The following is an 18,871-nucleotide window of genomic DNA, read 5'->3' on the forward strand; positions in this document are numbered from 1 at the left end:
AAGCAAATCGGCCTGTCGTCAGGCGTCCTCCACGCATTTGGGTCACGGTTACGCGGAGCAGGGTAGCGATAATGCTGTGGGTGGCTGGAGGCAGATGAACTGACAGCGTCGGGACAATGCACAGAACAGACCGTGTGAATACCCGCGTTGGCTAGTTCTTGGCGAACAACAATCTGTATTAGCGATATGGTCGGCTGAGGATCACTTGGTCCTAGAGCTCTCAACAGTGCGGGTGATATGGCCTCGATTTCGCGGCGTACGATTCTCGTGATGTCACCCGAGTGTGAATTGGGCTGGGTCGCTATACGAAGATCCTCGCAAGTTGACGTTGGAGCAGTGTTGGGGAGGCGCGTAAAGTGGTGGGCAAAGTGACGACTTTTAGCCTCTTGAAAGCGTTGGCACTCCAAGATAACGTCTTGCACGGTGGAACAGCCTTTGCACACAAGGAGGTTAAATTCATCGTCTGCGATGCCCTTGAGCACGTGTGGTACCTTGTCTGCTACAGCCATGGTTCGGTAAATTTTACGGCAGATGGTCAGCACATCTTGTATATACGTCAGGTAAGATTCCGTGGACGCCTGAACACGTGTGCCAAGTTCTTTCCTAGCGGCCTGCCTGCAGCCGATAGATTGACCAAACAACTCACGTAACTTGGTCTTGCATACGTCCCAGCTCGTGATCGCGTCCACGTTGTTATTAAACCATGCCTTGGCCGTTCCTTGCAAATAAAAGATGACGTTCGCCAGCATCAAGGTTGAGTCCCACCTGTGATTTTCGCTGACGAGCTCGTAGAGTTTAAGCCACTCATCCACGTCCTCGCCTTCTGTTCCCGAAAAGTTGCCGGGATCGCGGGGTGGAGCAGCTACGAGAAAAAGAGGGGAGGTCGGCGCCGTTTATGCATTGGGCGCGGCAGTTGACGAAGCGTTGCTGCCGGTGGACACGTCGGAAGCAGCAACGAGGCGTCCGCTGCGTAACTCCGTCGTGCGTTGTAACCCAGCACCTCCACCAAAATGTTACGTGAAGGTACACGCGATACTAGGCGTTTCAAGATATATTTACACCACGCCAACGCGCAAGCCAAGATGGAGAACAAGAGCTGAAGATGATTTTTCCTACCCTGGCGCATACCCACAAAGGGGGCCCTACACCAAAATTATGTAGTCTTTCTCCGTGCCTATCTAACCGCTTTTGTAGGACATTGTCTCATAACAATATATATAAGTATTTATACATATCCAGGACACGACGGCGAAAGGGAAAGTCAGTCGAAGGTGTCCATATAATTGCTTTTGAGATAAAGCACATCTTTGCTGCATACATGAGCTTTGAAGTGGGGGAGCAGCCAATTGATCAGGCAAAGTCTGCTTTTAGAGCAGCTACCTCTGTGTTTGAAGCACACATGGGCTTTCCATGACACACAAAGAGGAAAAAAGTGAGCCTTTATTCAGTTTGATGTAGCTCAGTGGTAGAGCGTCGGACGCGTTATTTGAAGGTCGCAGGTCACAGGTTCGGATCCTGCCGAGTTATCTTTTCATTCTCTTTCAAAAGCGCATTAAAATAGAGATCATTGCAGTAAAGCTTCGTTAATACATACATACCGATAACCTGCCAAGATGGCAGCTAAGTACGCACTAAAAATAGTATGCATTAAAAACCAAGCGCAGAAGTGTGCACAGGGTTACCCTTAGGGGGCGAGGGGGGGAAGGTTTGTTGCAGCACCCCCTCTCTATCATGCCACTGTATGGGGCTAACTTTGCACCACCCCCCTTGCGCACGTCTATGGCACAGTACCAATTTGAGTTTATTTACGTGCACCATCACCATAAACATAAACAATTAAATATTGCCTAAAGTGCCCACCGCGAAGCCATTTCTTTCTTTCTGCCAATGGTTACAAATAATTGGCATTCTCGCATGACTGTCCTATGACACTCAGTGGTGACACCGAATAGCTTTTCAAAACTACTGCAGGGCCCTGGATACGCAGCCATCGCAGCAACTGGGGTACCGACGAAAGGCACATAATCGGCTATCTGCGATAAATGTGTACTACGATTTGCTACTTCGCAAAAACTGACACAGCTTTTTTCTTTTTTAACAAGCAGTACAGTTTCAGGAAGCCGATTGTCTACTGCGTGCAGCGCTTCACCTGCTTCGCATGCACACCATGCCGAGCCGCTTGCACCCACTCCCCTTCAGACCGTGCACAGATGCGACGAGAAGCCTGTTGCATTACCGCAACAATGCGAGCTTTTTACAAGCGATGCTCTAGCGGTCCTGGCAGCAGATGGAGGTGCGTTCGGGCTGTCACCTCACGAAAGCGTGTGCTACGCTTGCTGTCTCAGTGCATGCGATTCACAATGCTCAACTCTGCAACAACGAGCTGCTTTCATTTCTGCAAAGCGGTGCAGACTGGCAAAACGATTTGAGGCAGTAGTGATCGGTGCCTCAGTGTTCTCAGATGGTCAGCATCTATTAAAAGTGTGCGGTAGGCTTAAATCGGTGCTACTCCACACACATAGCCTCTTTGTCAGCGATAAGTCATACTGGCACGCTTTTCGGTAGTTGCCATATCACCTTCATTCTTTGCCAATGGTTATCAGAAAAGACCACCACAATTGTGCTTTTGCAGCAGCGTAACTGTATGCAAATGCAGTATCGCACGTGTACAAGATGGAAACCATCACGTGATATCCACTCACAATGAATGCTGTCAACATTACTTTCGGTTCCAAAACTACCTAGTGGCGCAAATTAGACAAAAGAAACTTTTTTGAAACAGTATGACGCAGTTTCTTCCAGTTGGAAAAACCTGCGCCAACCTGGCACCAGTTGGCACAGGAGAGACAATCTCGTTGCCAACCACAGCTTACTCACAAAAGGTAAAATGCGTCAGAAAATAAAGTATAGCAGCTCTACGCAGCTACCACTCACTGGTTGTAGATGCGTATCGTGGCTGGTACAGCGCTGATGAAACCCACAAGCTTGTTGCTCTTGACAACACGCACACCACAATGCCAATCAGCAGTCCAGCCAGGAGGCTGCAAGGCCCTATAATTGCAAGAACCACCATTTAAGCTCGCTCAAGCGACTGGTATCATGGTTACAGGATTTCAATGCAACAAAAAAAGATCTCCAATTTTTCCCTTAAAATAAAAACACGCAGACTGGCTCATACTTTGACATCTGTTACAAATGTGTGCACAGAAACAAAAAACGCCAAGCCTGCGCGAAAAGCGCAGCACAGTCACAGCGAAAGCTAGAGAGCGGCCTTTCAGAGCCTTTTCATAACACACATTGGGTAACTACTGCAAGCACACTTGCTTGATGCCCACTAGGGCTTTAATAATAAACTTTTGGGTAGTAGGCGGGCATTCGCTATGCTATTTCTCATCATTCTTCTGAGAAGCGTGGTATTCGCTAAACACTTGCAAGGAATTTCGTGCTAATTGTTGATGCAGTGGCTGACGACGATGAAGAGTTATGGCTGAAGTGGGTATGCACCACAATTATTAGGGGAACAAGAACAAGCTTTTGTGATGGATTGGAGAATTGAACGACCCACTCGTTACGATATTCGCATTGTGCGACGACTGGTTGTTGTTTGGCTGTTTTAAAATGCTTTATAAGTTGTATTACCGTATTTACTCGCGTAATCCTCGCACCCCCCACATTGCCCCCCAGAAATACGATTTTTTTCCTCGAGTAATTATCGCACCCTCAAAAACTGCCGCAATAAAGTCATCTGCTCGTTCCAGCCACTGATGATGATAGCGTGCGCCATCTGGCGCCATCTCTTAAGCATTAAGAGTACTATTTCACGGAGATTCAATCTAATCCAAGCCAAGCCGAAGTGGCCAGTGCGCGTTTCAGCGTGTTTTGTTTGATGTGTCAGTATTCTTGGCACGTTATGGGGCGATACTGAAGCTACACGGATGATTGAAGTTGCAAGTGATGGATCATGCCCTAAACAACGGCAACAGGGCCGCCAGTAGGCCCTTCGAAGCCTACGAGTTTTATGTTCGCTACTGGTGGCGGCAGCTGAAAGCCACCAAGACGCGTTGGGTCTGCCGTGTGCCTAAAACTGGGATTGATGGTAAACTTTATTTCTTCAGAAGGAAACTGCGGACAATTCTGTTAAATAGCCATCAGCCCAATACTGACGTCCTACGCTTACCTTTTGAGGGCTCCTGTTGAGCAACGAACGCTACCGCTACACCGCAACGCCCACAAGCTTTGCGTGTGGTATTCTAATTCTCGACTATTTGCTTCCACTTTTTGTGTCTCAAATAAATCTTGTCTTGTGTTGAACCTCTGCTTTTATTGTTGAGGTAAGTTCTAATGAGTACTTCTTAAAGCTTGCTGTAAGTTGCTGGTGTGAGAATCCCGATTTGCGGCAACTTCGTTTTCTTTTTCGCTCTCTACGTTTTCGTGGAAAGTTTTCCCCGCGTAATTCTCGCACCCCCCAACTTTGAATCGGTTTTCTGGTAAAAAAAAAGTGCGAGGATTATGCGAGTAAATACGGTAACGCAATTGCTTTCCAGACATCAAGCCTGCCTAAGGCAAGTTTGCCAGCAACTTACAAGCACCAGCGTAGTTCAGTGGTAGAATACTGGGCTGGCACCCAGCAGACCCGGGTTTCGAGCCCCATTGTGTCTTTGGTGCTAGGTTTTTTTTTTATTTTTCGAATTTCGTGCGATGTGGTTACGGACACCGGCGGCGGCGGATAACTGCGCGTGACCCGAGTTGTGATCTCATAACACTGCCATACAGCTTTTGCTGTACAACAGTGTACTGCAGTTCAAAAGTTGGGAATGCTTGAATAGCTGGAAAAATTGCGCAAGGCTTACCGACTACTGGGAAATTGCCAGAAACAGTACAAACAGAAAACGCAGAAGTAGTCCCGGTGCTGTTCATGCGTCTCCATTTACCTTCAATTCCCTCTATGGCATTCTGCTCAGCAAGTGCACTATCACTTTGCACAAAGTGTAACCAGGCTCATACGGCCAAGGTTATACTGCAGCATGTATTAAGAAGCCCACAAACGCTGTGACAGTTTCTCTGGCACACTGTTTACATATTTTGTGCAACAGGACAGAAAATGTAGCATTGACCAGGTCTAGCTTGTAACTGTCTGAATGCAGCAGCTAACACAGCATTCTGAAACCACATGCCTGTCCTGCATTAGCCACAAGCTATGAAAACTGCAAGCTGACTTCTGTGACGCAACGCAACAGATACAAGTAGGTTAAAAATGAGAAAGTGACAAGAAAAGCACTTTTATCGGCTCCATCACTTCAAACGAAATTCAGAACAATCAGTCATGAAACCTTGAGATATGAACAAGTTAGGGCTACCTAAGACATTGTTTTGTTATAGTTTTCAACTGAATGATTTGAACTCGAACATGAAAAATAGGGCCTAAACAAGATTGCGCTATCGAGTTATCGGTTGTGTAAGCCATTCCACTTTCTGGTTCATGGCCCTACCTCAACCAACAAGCCCAAAGCATTGTATATCTCAACATTCTCGAGATTTGTTGATTTATCTGGGCTGCTTAACAACCTGGTGATTAATGCATGCAACTGCTAGCTGCAAACCACTGTAAGATAACCAGAATGCAAGATTCATACAATTCAGGCAGTGTCAATGGAAATTGTGAGCCGTTATACTAAAGTCATTTAATGATAATATGATGGTGGCAACCCATGGCTCAGTGAAACAAAGTGAAAATTACATGGAATCGTGTTAAAATGCCCCCTTACCCCTTTACTTTCTACCACAAGCAGCGAGATATCATCCCGTGCCTACCTAATTATAAATACAAAAGAAGCAACAATGCACCTCCGAACTTTGCCTCCACACAGCCACCACCAACGTTAATTTCACAACTCAATAACCACGATCAACTCAAGACAGTATTTAAGCTTCTTCAATAAAGTGCACTCTCCTAAAGAATGAAATGACTTAGCTGTCAATATCTAGATACAGCAGCTTACCATTTGAGAAATTCAGGGGCATAGTCAAAGCGGAACATGTTGTCATCATCTTCTACATAGTTCTCGTTGAGTAGCTGATACAGCTCTTTGAGCTGAGGAGAGCAAAGAAAATGAAAAATATGGTAATTTCACTTCATTGAAGACGGAAGAGTAAACAAGTAAGCTGCACAGCAAGACAAAAGTATTACTACCATATATTGCTGATTATATAGGTCATTTTTTTTTATAAAATGGCCTTCCAAAGTTCGGGGGTCGATCTATAATCGGAGTCGACCTATACCAAGATCGTTAAGTCGACCTCTCTGAGGGGCACAATGACCGGTCATCGTCCTCGACTTCACTGCCATTCGATGCGTCGATGACATCAGCTGCAGAAACATTGGAGTCGTGGGGACACGCGCACGCCGCTTTCGGTGCCGGATATTTTAAAATCTGATGTGACAATCGCATAACTACGGTATAGCTATGGTGGTTAGAGGAGGAAGCATCAGAAACGATGCGTCGGAGATACAGCATTTTTTCTATGATGCGTCGCCGACAACATAACATCACGGTTTTAATGATAGTGCCAACGCATTGGCATGTGTCGGGCAAGATCGACAACACCGGCACTCGCCGGATGTGGGTGTGACAGTGCATCTGGCTCGCGAAGAAAGAAATGCGACATGCATCTCTCGTTCTCAAAAAACGTGATGTTTATTATTCGCGAAAGACATGACATGCGTTTCTTTCTTTAGTGGACGGCATGCCTGAACAGCGCTAGCTGACTAGCGAATTCAAAAATTCAGATTTCCCACGAAGCACAGTGGCCATTTCATAAAACAGCAGGCAGCACCGTGTGGGCGGGTAACAACTCACGGAGAACTAAATGACATGACCAGTCACATGCGCCCCACGCATGTGCCGACAAGAATGGTAGTATACAGGTGTTCTGTGTCACGAACGTTTTCACGTCTTTTTGCGCTCACGCCATCTCATGCCTGTTCACCATTTTTACACTTCGCCTCGCTTGCGAACAGTGGTGTGCACGATTTGCAAAGCTGCTCAACAAAGCTGTGCTTTTGTCGCTATACAGGCAACGGTAAAGAGCTACTTTAAAGCAGCAAGCGATCCTCTACGCTGAGTCAGGAAGCAATGTGGAAACAGGGCGAAAGTTCGACGTAACAGAAAAGTGCGTGACAGAATGAAGACAACTGTTACAGAACGAGCGCTAAAAATGGGCGCGCCGCCAAATTGTCACGACGAAACGCCGGAGTGACGCCGCGTGGTCAAAAGAAAAAGAAAAACATCTAAAGGCTCCCCGGGCGCGCGCTCTCCCCTCGGAAGCGTGGCTTCGCCGACGAACCTCCTCACCCCATATCGGCGGCCGAGCAAGGCCGCGAAATTTCTAGAACGAAAGGGGCGTGGTCACGCCGGGTTGAGTTATCCATCGCGGAGGGCATTCGTACAGTCTCGCGCCTCTCCCCAGCCTTCGCTGCGTATCACGCCGACGAAATGACGAGAACTTTCTGGAATGTCGTGCGGAAGGTATTTAACCGAGCAGCGGAGACGACAGATCAGGAGAAGACGGAAGTTAGCACCAGAGTGCGAAGGGATCCCGCCGTGTAGTCGGCGAAGGTTTTGTCCGTAGCGACAAAGCAGGAGATGAAGAGGATTTCCACCTGAGTGGTGAAGGCTCGAGCTACAGGCAAGAGCGTGTGTCTACCGCTATCGAGCGAACACGCGTGGCAACCGCTGCGTGTGTGAAGCCGACGTGTTCGGGCAAAGAAGTTTGAAGCTTGGAGAGTGGCCTATTGAAGACGTGAAGTTTCCTGGAAGAGAAACTTCGGGGACTGCGGAACGACAACAACGCTGGACTTTGAGTGAGTGATTCTCGGAAGAGTATCATCCAGACTTTTGTTCCAAGAACTTTGGACTGGACAGGTTTTCTATCTCTTTAGACTTTGAGTGTTTAGGTGGTTCAAAGCATGCGACTGCATTGTAGTGCGTATCGTTGTCTGTGTCCGTTGTTTTGAGTGTGGCTGATTGTACTGTGTAGTACGTTGTTTGATTGGTGACGTATTGTATGTAACTATTGTGGAGTGTGCATTCTTGTGTATTGTTTTCGATCTGCCATTTTTGAGAATATAATATTTGTTTTGTTTATCAACTCTCGGCTCTGACTTGTTCTTTGGGCCACAGCCGGCGTCCGCTGGCGCGCCAAAAAGGACCACTTCTAAATTGTCCACGCTTTCGTGGTGCGGTTCGAGGGGTCAATACTTCGGCCTCTGGAATCAGCCCGGCGATCGCCTCCCTAATTAACGGGACCTGTGTGACAACAACTAAGGACCAAGATATTTGCATTCACTGCGACACGCCGTTTGTTTCGCAAACCAAAATCTGGATGATACCCTGTTGTTGAGTAAATGGTTCGAGATTCAGTTCACGACCAGAGAAACAAAAGCCGTAGTGTTAGCTATGATGATACTGAAGCAAAAGCACATACTATCGCTAAGGATATGTGCATCCCGCTCACAGAGCCGCTAACAGAGTTCAAACAGAGTTCTTTAAGTGAAGTGGCACAATGGGTTAATGATGTCTGGTATAGACTGCCAACGGACATGGTCCACGGAGCGTTTTCTATGTGTGGCATCTCAGTGTCACCAGCACTTCTTTTGACAATGAGCAACAGCAGTGGCCCACACGATGGCAATGATCAAGATTGCTGCATCCTTCTCTCAAGCGATGACGAGTCGTAAGCAATGTCTCACGGTCGAATAAATGTTTCTTTATATCACTCCCTCTTCTGAAAGACATACTGGTGTACTTGGCCACAGCATAAGGCTGTGTTCGGAGTCAACTTTTTTTTTTTTTCCTAGAAGGGGTTGCAAGTTGGGGGGTGGATAATCGGAGCCAACTTATAATTGACAATACACAGTAATTACAAACACTGCTACTGGAATGGCTGCCTGAAAGGTGTTCGCAATGCACACAAGACTTCTGTAACTGAAGCGACAACACAGAAGCTGTCAGTGACCTGTTGAAGTCTTGGCATCCAAGTGACTGTACAACCATTGTAAGCACAATATTCCACACACTCGTCATTTGTTTCTCTTCACTTGTATATAATTATCTCTGTGAGCCTGTTCATTCGAAGGGTTCGTCAGGTGGCTCAGCCTAATAAAAAACGTCGAGACCACAGCAGTGACCACAGCAGTGTTGATTATTCTTGGAAGTCGAGGCGGTTCATTAAGAATACTTCAAATAATTTATAAATTCCTGTCGAAGCGAATTTGAATACTTTAGTTTTCGTTAATATATTCAAAGTGCTCGAATTTTCACTCACCTCTACCTGTGGGTGTTTTAGAGGGGTCCTTCAGCTAAATGTTGCCCACCTAGTTTTGCATAGCAAGACCAGTCTCATAGTACACGCTTCTGATGTTTATCATCCAAATTAGATTTTTTCGTTACTTCATAACGATCACTTCCTGACCAAGACACCTATGACATTTACTTGTTCTTGCAAACAAAAGCACAGCCTCAGATTTTTGTTTGCAATTTAAAGATGGTGCTATGACTTACTTTTAGATTTCAGCATGCACTACCAGCCGAAGCAAGGCATTTGATATCTGTCTTATTTGCCCCAAGCTGTTTTGTTGGCATGAGCAAATAATTGGAACTGCTTTCATGTCATGCTTCCCGCTGTCTAGCAGTTCTTTGTGTCTCGCACTCTTTTGTGTTTCTCACAAAGGCAGAGCCGTATCATTCCTGAGGAAGCCCATGTGCACTCAGATTTTCTTTGGTGGTAAACCTTGTCATCGCCATCTTGAATTTTGGTGGTGCTGTTCCAAAACAAATGTGCCACTCCGCCCATCCTAAACTTCTTTGGTCATTCCGATTTGTTTACAAGGTACGCTTTGCTTGGCAGTTACAGCAGACACCGAGGCAGCTACTTGTGCTGCTGGCACTGCAATGGCTCAATGTTGGCATTCTAGTGCCGTAGATTTGGTATACAATATGTGTATGTGAGCAAAGCGAGATTGCACTGTGGATGTACATGCCAAACAACAAAGCCATGCATACCTTACACTTTACTACAATTTAATATTTGTCCAGCAAAACCTTCTTTTAAATAAGGTTTTATTTTATCTCAAGTGGGATGGATGGCCATCACAAGCGGCACATGAGGGCACTTTTTGGTGACATATGCAAGCATGCTGTGCAGCAGTGTCATAACATCTTGATTTCGAAAGGCAGAAACATGGCTTGCATTGCAAACAAGCTTAGAGCCATCCATGGCTATGGCCGCTATAGTGCTCTAACATAGTGATTCCCAGGAACCAAGCAATGCAAAATGAACACAATGCGCTAACTAGAGAATGAGGCACAAACGGAACGTGCTCTCAACCTCTACAAACTTGAAATAACATTCACAATAAGGTGAAAAATGTTTCATGCTAAGCAATGCTATGAAATGCAGAATCTATAAGGAAGCTGAGCCTAACATGAACATTGAGCCTTACTATGGTTGGATTGTTGATGTCCAGAGTGTCCCAGGTGAAGTCAGATGGCAAAGAGTATGGCTGGTCTCTGATTTCTTCAATTGGTTTTCCCCTCTCTATCGGCTCGTTGACATTGTTGGCACTCAACTTTTCATCTGCAGGAAAACAATAAAATGAAAGTGTCTGCCTTTGCCTAAACTAGCACTACTGCAAAAAGTGGCCCATGATGACCTTGAGCTCAAACAGCTGGCATAATCTTCAAAGCCAATTGAAACATGGACCATGCAAGCAAGCACTGGCACTGTTTGCAGGGCTCGTAACTGCAAACAGTTGGTTCTGACGCACAGGGCAGGTATCTCAATTATGGAAGTAACACTATAGATAAAGCAAGTGATTGATGCAATAATTTTTTCACAATTACTAAATATCAGGTGCATACCAAAGCAAAAAAATTAAAAATAGAAAACATCAAAACTTCATGTTTAAGGGGAGATGCTACTCGAAGACACTTTTTTTTTAATATTCACCCTAGAGCAAATGAAACTTGAGCTGTTTATGGAACTTTTTATGCTGATTTCAAATATATAATTAGTTTTCTTGTTTTCTTGATTTTTAGGTCTGCAACATGACAAAGTAAAAACTTTAACCCTTTTGCCCCCCCCCCCCCCCTTTTCATCCCTAAACTTCCGTAACTTTTTACCATTCATAGTTCATAATGCTTGAAATAAAGTGTAGAATGCAAATAACTAATTAGGAAGCACTTACAAAATGTGTAATAGGTGTGAAAATAATAGACGTAAAAAGTTCATATTTCACCTACCCTAGTGAAGGTTTACAACAATTTTTTTATTATTCAATAAAATATTAAAATATAAACTAGATAATTTCATTCGTCATACTTTGGAAAAAAAAATGGGCAAAATTTTATGCGGATCCAAGCATTAGAAGTGCTCAAAAAAGGAGGGGCACATTAAAAAAAAGGCAACATTTGTGTTTTAAAAAAACGAGTTTTAAAGTTAAAATTGAGTTTTTATTTACAAAAAATATCATTGAATCTGATGAAATTCGCCCACCAATAAGAAATATCCTTCTTGTAGTGGCCACTGCCACTAAAATAAGCCAGGAGCATGAGTTTGTCCCTCTCGTTTTTTTCGAGTGGACTCCTCCCAGACAGGGCCATGAAACGCTTGCCAAACTTCCGCTCCATCTGGCAGAGCCTTGTGCCAACTTCAAGCTAGGAAGAAGTTGGACAGGACTGCGAAATCCAAACTAAGTCCAGTGTCATGCCATTTTGCGGCCATACTTGTGCCACATACCGTCGTACACAATGGCAATGTTGTCCTTGCTAAGTTCCCTCAGTGCGAGCTCTTTCGACCTCGTAAGATTTGCGCTGACGTCATCCATTGTCGCATCATGAACTTTCCGTCTAACGGGTGTGAATGACTTTTGATGCATTGGCTTTTGCAAGTCAACAACTGCCACAAATTGGACCAGCTGCTCGTAGCCTATTCCCACAGAGCGCACCGCACAACGGCTTTCACTTGCCAGCATTGGCATTTTTATTCATAACTGGGATAATTACACGAGAAAAGCATTGTTCAGCTGCGCTGCTCAACAAAACATGAACCCCGCCTATAGGCTTCACAGCACATATAGGCGCGCAGCGCCCAATGGCGGTCCCCGATCCGTACAACGTCATAAGCCAGTCACAGCGCTCGAAAAATGGGCAGGAGCGTGCTTCTTTGTATTATTTCTTGTGCTGCATCGGCGAAAGAAACTGTCGTTATTTGAAGAGTGAGGCTCTTCGATCAACAATGGTGAGCGGCGGCGCTTATCGGCGGCAAGGTGCTCGAAGACTGCGCACTTCGGACCTTTTAACAGGCACCTTGTGCTCTTTAGATGCAATTTTAAAGCATTTCCAGTTAAGTCTCGACCTGTATTTTTTTTTCGTAACAGTAGAGGTACTGCTCTTATCAAAACAGGCGAAAATAAAAAACCAGTAGTTTTGAAAAAAATGCGTTTTTCGACCCGCATCTCCCCTTTTAAGGCCAACTTCGGTGATTTTTTTACCACGCCTAAGTAATGGTGCCTTTCCCCAGACACTCCTGTTATGGGCCTGATAGCAGAAATACTCGGCAAACTTTAGAATAATTTTAAATGTGCAAAAAAGTGCGGCACCGAAACCGAAACCCAACCGCACTACTATCTTTGTGTAACGTAAGCGGCGGTGAAAACCATGCAAACCGGAAACCATGCAAGGCATGCCGGTCTTGCCAGCACGAAGTATAAAAGCTGCCTGCGAAAGCAGTAAAAAACAGCTGCTCAGGGGAAAGGTGACCCCCATCACAACAGCCACATCACGTCTGTTACTGAATGTGCCGATGCATGATAAGCTCCTCGGAGCTGTCGAAAAATACAGCTGAGATTCGGACGCTTGTGGAGGCCAAGTAAAATCGCCGAAGAGGAATGGCGATTGCTGGCTGTACAATCCACTGTCAGATCTCGATCTTGACAGTGACAGTGGATCTTGACAGTGACCTGTCCATGCCACTCAAGTTTGTGGGGCTGTGATCGGTAAAATGCTACCGCTGAAAGGTTTGGGGACTAACTAAGCTTCTTAATATTGCTATAGGAAGAGAGCATATGTCTGGCAAAAGCGGGATTTGAAATTGTGCTGGCAGGGCTGAGAGAATTAATTTAGGCCAAGTACGTATGCGCCACTTTTCGCACGACGCACTAGACTGTCATGGTGCGCCCTGTATACATTATAAAAAGTGTTTCTATGCAGTAATGTCCTCGCTTAGTAAACTACCATGATGTTCACGCTGGACCCCCTTCTGCCGGTATGATATTAACGCAGTTTCCGTGAAGTGAGCCGGCCCTGCTAGCTAAAACAATATATTGCCACAGCTCGACCATCGCAGAAGACGTGTGCCACAATTCGCGTTCGTAAAAGCCGCCAAGCAAGTAGCAAGAAAGCCGCGCCATGGAACGGCGTCCTGCACGCGCCACGATGCTACGCCACGGGACCGGCACGAGACTCGAGGGGCAGATGAAGAGACCGACGAAGTTGGAGTCAGCGAGCAAGAGACATTTTTGGCTGACCATATTTAGTTTTGAGTTTACGGGCACAAGTTCGCCCTAAATAAAGAGTTTATATAGTTCCAGGTGCTATATTTATTTGTAACAATATAATGTCGAGATGAAGGATAATCGTAACCTCCGAGTGTGCTTCCTTAATGTCCAGGTAATTATACGGGGAATCGTGTGCAACCACAGCGCAACACCATCTGCCACCCATCGCCACAACGAAATGAAATTCGCACGCCGACCAACAAAACGTTGGCTAAGCAACACATGCAATCATTGCCTTGTGAACAGCAGACAATGTAATGGCGCCTTGGTTCCGTCACTTCTGTCGTTTTGACGCAAACATTGTCACACATTAACAATGTTGCCAATAATTGCTGGAAGCCAGTTGGGAGAGTCGAGGCAATCTATAAAGTTCATTTTTATGAATTTTATAGATTGGTGGCGCTTCAGGCATGCGGACGTTCGACAACCCGTTGGTCTTCCTTGTGCAAGTGAGGAAGAAATACGGGAAATAGATATGCTCTGACAATCCTTTTTTGCTTGTGCTACCGTGCCCACGTTTTTTTTGTATGCCATGTTGCGTTGGGATGTTTTTGCAACAACTACTGTTTTTAGGGGGAGACATCGAGACTAACCCGGGGCCTACGCAAGATCAAATTGCAAGTGCATTAAAGGAAACCGCCACTGATATTAAATGTATAAAGGAAAAGCGGCTTCTCAATATTGATAAAAGGCTATACGCTTTATCAAGACTCGAAGAGAAGGTTAGTCTCTGCCAGGAAGAGCTTGTCAGCATGAAACGCTCATATGAATTGCTGGAAAGGAAGGTCAATGACCTAGAAAACAGAAGTAGGCGATCGAACTTAATTGTTTATGGTACACCTGAAGCTGACGGAGAGACGAGTGAAATTCTTGAACAAGCAGTGAATGAGATTATTGTTCAGGACACTCTCCGCCTAGAACGCGTTTCTATCGAACAAATACACCGCCTGGGACGAGCGAAATGAAATAAAATTAGACCAGTCATTTTCAAGTTGTTAGACTTTAGGCATAAATCATCCATACTTAAAAACTAATGCAAACTGAAAAACGCCAGCTTCTCGATTGGAGAAGACTTTTCGCCTATATGAAAAATATGGAACAGAGCTAAATAAAATCGAGAAAAGAGGGAGAAGGTATTGCAGGCACTTGACAAATTATTTATTAATAATCACCAAGCCTTTATCTGGGATGACGAAAAGAACAACAAGGTTCCCATTAAAAAAAAAAGACGAGGTGCCATCAAGGCCGCAAACTCGCCAAGCTCATCCACACGCAAAATCCAAGCCCTGACCATATAAAATATTAACGCAAGAAGTGTTCTAAACAAACTAGATGTTCTCGAAAATCTTCTACTAAAATACAGTCCTGATATAGTAGGTGTCACAAAAACATGGCTTTCGTTCGAGATATTTGATAGTAAAGTTGTTCCTCCAAATTATTCCGTTATTTGTAATAGACCTTCTCCTGGCGGGGGCGTCGCTCTACTCGTAAAGAAATGCCATTCATATGTATCGCTTCCAGTTGTAACAGATGCTGAATCAATTTTCTGACGGATTATTTGCGATAGCACTCCCATATGCATTCGATGCGTTTATCGAAGCCTGTCATGCAGACATGAATGCATAACTGCAGTTCATGACTTCATGCAGCATCATGTTCGCAATTCTCGTAGCCTGCTTATGAGAGATTTTAATCTACCAGACAATGACTGGACTACGCTTAACTACACATCATCTGCCTCGGACGCTCTTATAAACTTAATGCTGAACTTTAGCCTTCAGCCAATCGTATTACTTCCAACCCGCTTCCACAACACTGCTGAAAACATATTAGATCAGATCGATTAGTCAGCACTTTCCGGAAAAGCTTGTTTGAACTGACGTAGTTGACGGCATATCTGACCATCATATAGTCATATGCTTGCTGCTGCTTGGCTCCAGTATTGCATGTGAACAGTGTGGCTCAACTGTAATTAATTTCAAAAGAACTGACAATAACAGCGTATTAACCCATCTTACACATGAGTTGATGACTTTTTACAGCTAGCTTCCGACTCATCCAGTGATACTAATCTACTTTGGCTAAGTTTCAAATCTACTGTTATGTACTGTGTCACTAACTTCATACCAAAGAAACACAAGAAAGCTCTGGGGAATAATCCTTGGATAACACGTGAGGTTATGCAGGCAAAGCGAATATTAAAAAGGTTGCGTGTGGCTGCGAAAAACCATCAGTGTAAAGCGTCCATCCAACAGAAGCTGCAGTGCGCAAAATCAGAGTTTAAGCAAAAAACAAAAAGTACCAGGCAATACTAGTTTATTGTTACTCTTTCAAGCTTTATTAAAAGCAATCCAAACAAATTTTGGGGATACCTTCATGCCACCAATAACACAGAGTTGCACACCAGTCCAGGGGAAAGAACGGAAAAGGCTAACGAATACAACAATTTTTTCTGGCCGGTGTTCGCAACTGATAATGGTATTATTCCTCGAATATTATGTCGCGATTCGCTAAGCATCGATCACCTAGAAGTCACAAATGCAGGAATACTGAACTTACTTCTTGACTTAGATCCTAAAAAATCCAGTAGTCCAGACGATATTCCTAAGGAGTTCCTTAAAAGGTACGCGGAACTGTGTAGCAAGTTTCTTGGGCTAATCTTTCGAAAGTCGCTTACCTTATCACAGCTTCCAGATGACTGGAACATTGCAAAAACAATACCTACTCATGACTAAGTCAGGAGAAAATTCATTGGTTTCAAATTATCGGCCCATATCCCTCACTAGCATTTCATGTAGGCTATTACAGCATATCATCTTAAAACACACAACTTTTTCTCTAGAAAATAAAGTTTTGTCTCCTAATCAACGCAGATTTCGTAGTGGCCTGTCCACTGTTACGCAGCTAACCGAGGTAGTTCATGATCTAGCTTTTATTTTAATCGCAGCCAAACAGATATGATTTTACTTGATTTATCTGAAGCTTTTGATTGTGTATGTCACAGCGAATTCCTCATAAAGCTGGAAAGTGCGATACGAGAGGGGTTACTGTTTTTTTGGATAAAACATTTTCTAACAGATCGCTCTCAGTTCGCTGTATGAAGGCCATACGTCCAACATAGCCCCCGTAACTTCTGGTGTCTCTCAAGGTTCCGTCTTGGGACTGCTATTATTTTTAATTTTCATAAATGACATCGGGTCAGACATTGACTGTAATATCAAGCTGTTTGCAGGTAAATGTATTATTTACAAGAAGATAAACAGCTTCACAGACCACATTAACCTCGATGAATGTCTAACCAAGCCAGCAGATTGGTGCGCTAAGTGGCAAATGTCTATTCAAGGAGCACTGACATCACATTTCAAGATCGAGATGTGCCCATCATTCGACCGCTTTGTATGCATAGGCCTTCTTGGCCAAATTTGAACAACATCCGTCGCGTGGAAGTCATTTTAATTCTATGTCAAACAGCGTAGAAAAGCTAAGAAAAAAAACGGAAAATAGACTGCCCTGCGACATCGACACTAGTGGTAAGTGTTCGGTGTGATACATTCCACAAATACCATGCTGAGTGATGATTCCCTAGTAGCGATCGATGACGAGTACGATCCGAGTGTTTTTATCGTGGCACCGACTGGCGCCGAAGCGCAGAAACGCACTCGCTCGTCGCATCTTATCTTCGTCGCACCTGTTTGAATAATTTCGTAAAATTATCAAGATAAAAACCACCTTTAGAAGAACTGCGAAAGAAAAGAACATAAACGTGCGCTTGTCGGTCAGCATGTCGGGGAACCGTTGTGAGTTGCAGGTGAGTTGCATTCGTCTAGTTCGAAACACAAGAAAAGCGTCGTAAGGGTGTCTTTTCATATCACGTATGTGTTGCACATCAACATGACCACGAGCTTTAAAAAGTGGAACAGCGTATTGTCAGATATCATCAATAACAAGTAACGCGCAGGTATCGTTGACTCTTAGTTCATCTGTAGACTTTGCGTCCACGTAAAACTGGTAATACCCTGTCAACCGTGAGAGACTGGATAGGTGGGGCCCTCTGGAGGCGTAAAAAATAACCTGGCAAGCAGGAAACATACTATTTCTCCTCTGATGCTCATTTGCGATAACTATCATGCATTGACACCTCTGCATATACCTGAACGCTTTGCACGCCAAAACACACCGATATAGATAATTGAGACACACGAGCGAACATGGCTGAAGCATGCGTCCTCGGGCACATCTGGTCGATCAAAGCAAAAATAATTCGCAACGTTGCGATTCGCGGGGATTCCAAGCTCTGGACTATCATACTGAACCCGGGTCAACACTTTGTTTGGCGACGACAGCAATGCAGGTGACAAGGCATGACTGAATGTGTCTGCCTAGCAGATGAAATGTTTGCGGAGCAGCTGAGCCTGACGTCACTCTTTCCTGTGGAGAAGTGGTCAGTTGTGGCGTGATCAGGAGGTGACTGCGAGGTAGAGCCGCTGCTGGTGCTCCCAGCGCTAAAAATGGTGGGATTGCCGGCTGTTTTGAATAGTGCTAGATACCAGTGATAATGCCACGACAGGTTGGCCACGTTCAAGTAGCCCGCCGCAATCATCGTGGCAAGAGCACAAGCAAGACCCGGCTAGCATGCGCCACGCGTTTGTGCGCTCCGGCAATGAGGAAGAGGAAGATAGTTAGATCTGTGCCACTCGGCACAGATCCCACGATTCTAAAGACTGTGCCCACGATTCTAAAGACTATGGTCGTCAAGTCCGAGTAGCCGAGTGGCACAGATCTAACTATCTTCCTCTTCCTCGTTGTCGGAGCGCACGAACGCGTGGCGCATGCTAGCCGGGTCTTGCTTGTGCTCTTGCCACGATGATTGCGGCGGGCTACTTGAACGTGGCCAACCTGTCGCGGCAATATAAATCAATAAAAGTGATAGTTATTCATCCCTCAGTTGTGTTTTAGGTCGCGAATCGCTGCTACAGAGTCTATAGCTACTCACTGACCCAAAAATCTTGGCATGAGTAAAGTTGATGTCAGTGCTCCTTTAATGTTAAAAAATCTGCAGCTATGACGGTAACACAAACAGAATCCATCATAATTCATTTACACCATTCATGGTTCAACACTGATTAATGTTGTGCAGCATAAGTACTTAGGCATTACATTAACATCTGACCTGAGATGGGACACACACATAACTAATGTCACTGCGGTCGCACTTCGTAAACTTTTCTACCTAAAAAGACGACTGAGAATTGCACC

The 18,871-nt window shown here is 44.9% G+C and overlaps 1 protein-coding gene across 1 annotated transcript in view; it reads right to left on the reverse strand.

The window, feature by feature from the left end:
• Nmt (N-myristoyl transferase) overlaps positions 1-18,871 on the reverse strand; it is a 63,302-nt gene that overhangs the window by 26,570 nt on the left and 17,861 nt on the right. The window contains exons 4-6 of the mRNA XM_037434366.2: positions 10,502-10,635; positions 6,000-6,091; positions 2,935-3,051 (exon numbers count right to left, since the gene is read on the reverse strand). Of these exons, the coding sequence (XP_037290263.2) occupies positions 2,935-3,051; positions 6,000-6,091; positions 10,502-10,635 (343 nt within the window). The remainder of the gene's footprint in view (positions 1-2,934; positions 3,052-5,999; positions 6,092-10,501; positions 10,636-18,871) is intronic.

This window comes from Rhipicephalus microplus, chromosome 1 (assembly GCF_043290135.1).
Source record: "Rhipicephalus microplus isolate Deutch F79 chromosome 1, USDA_Rmic, whole genome shotgun sequence".
Lineage (NCBI taxonomy): Eukaryota > Metazoa > Arthropoda > Arachnida > Ixodida > Ixodidae > Rhipicephalus > Rhipicephalus microplus.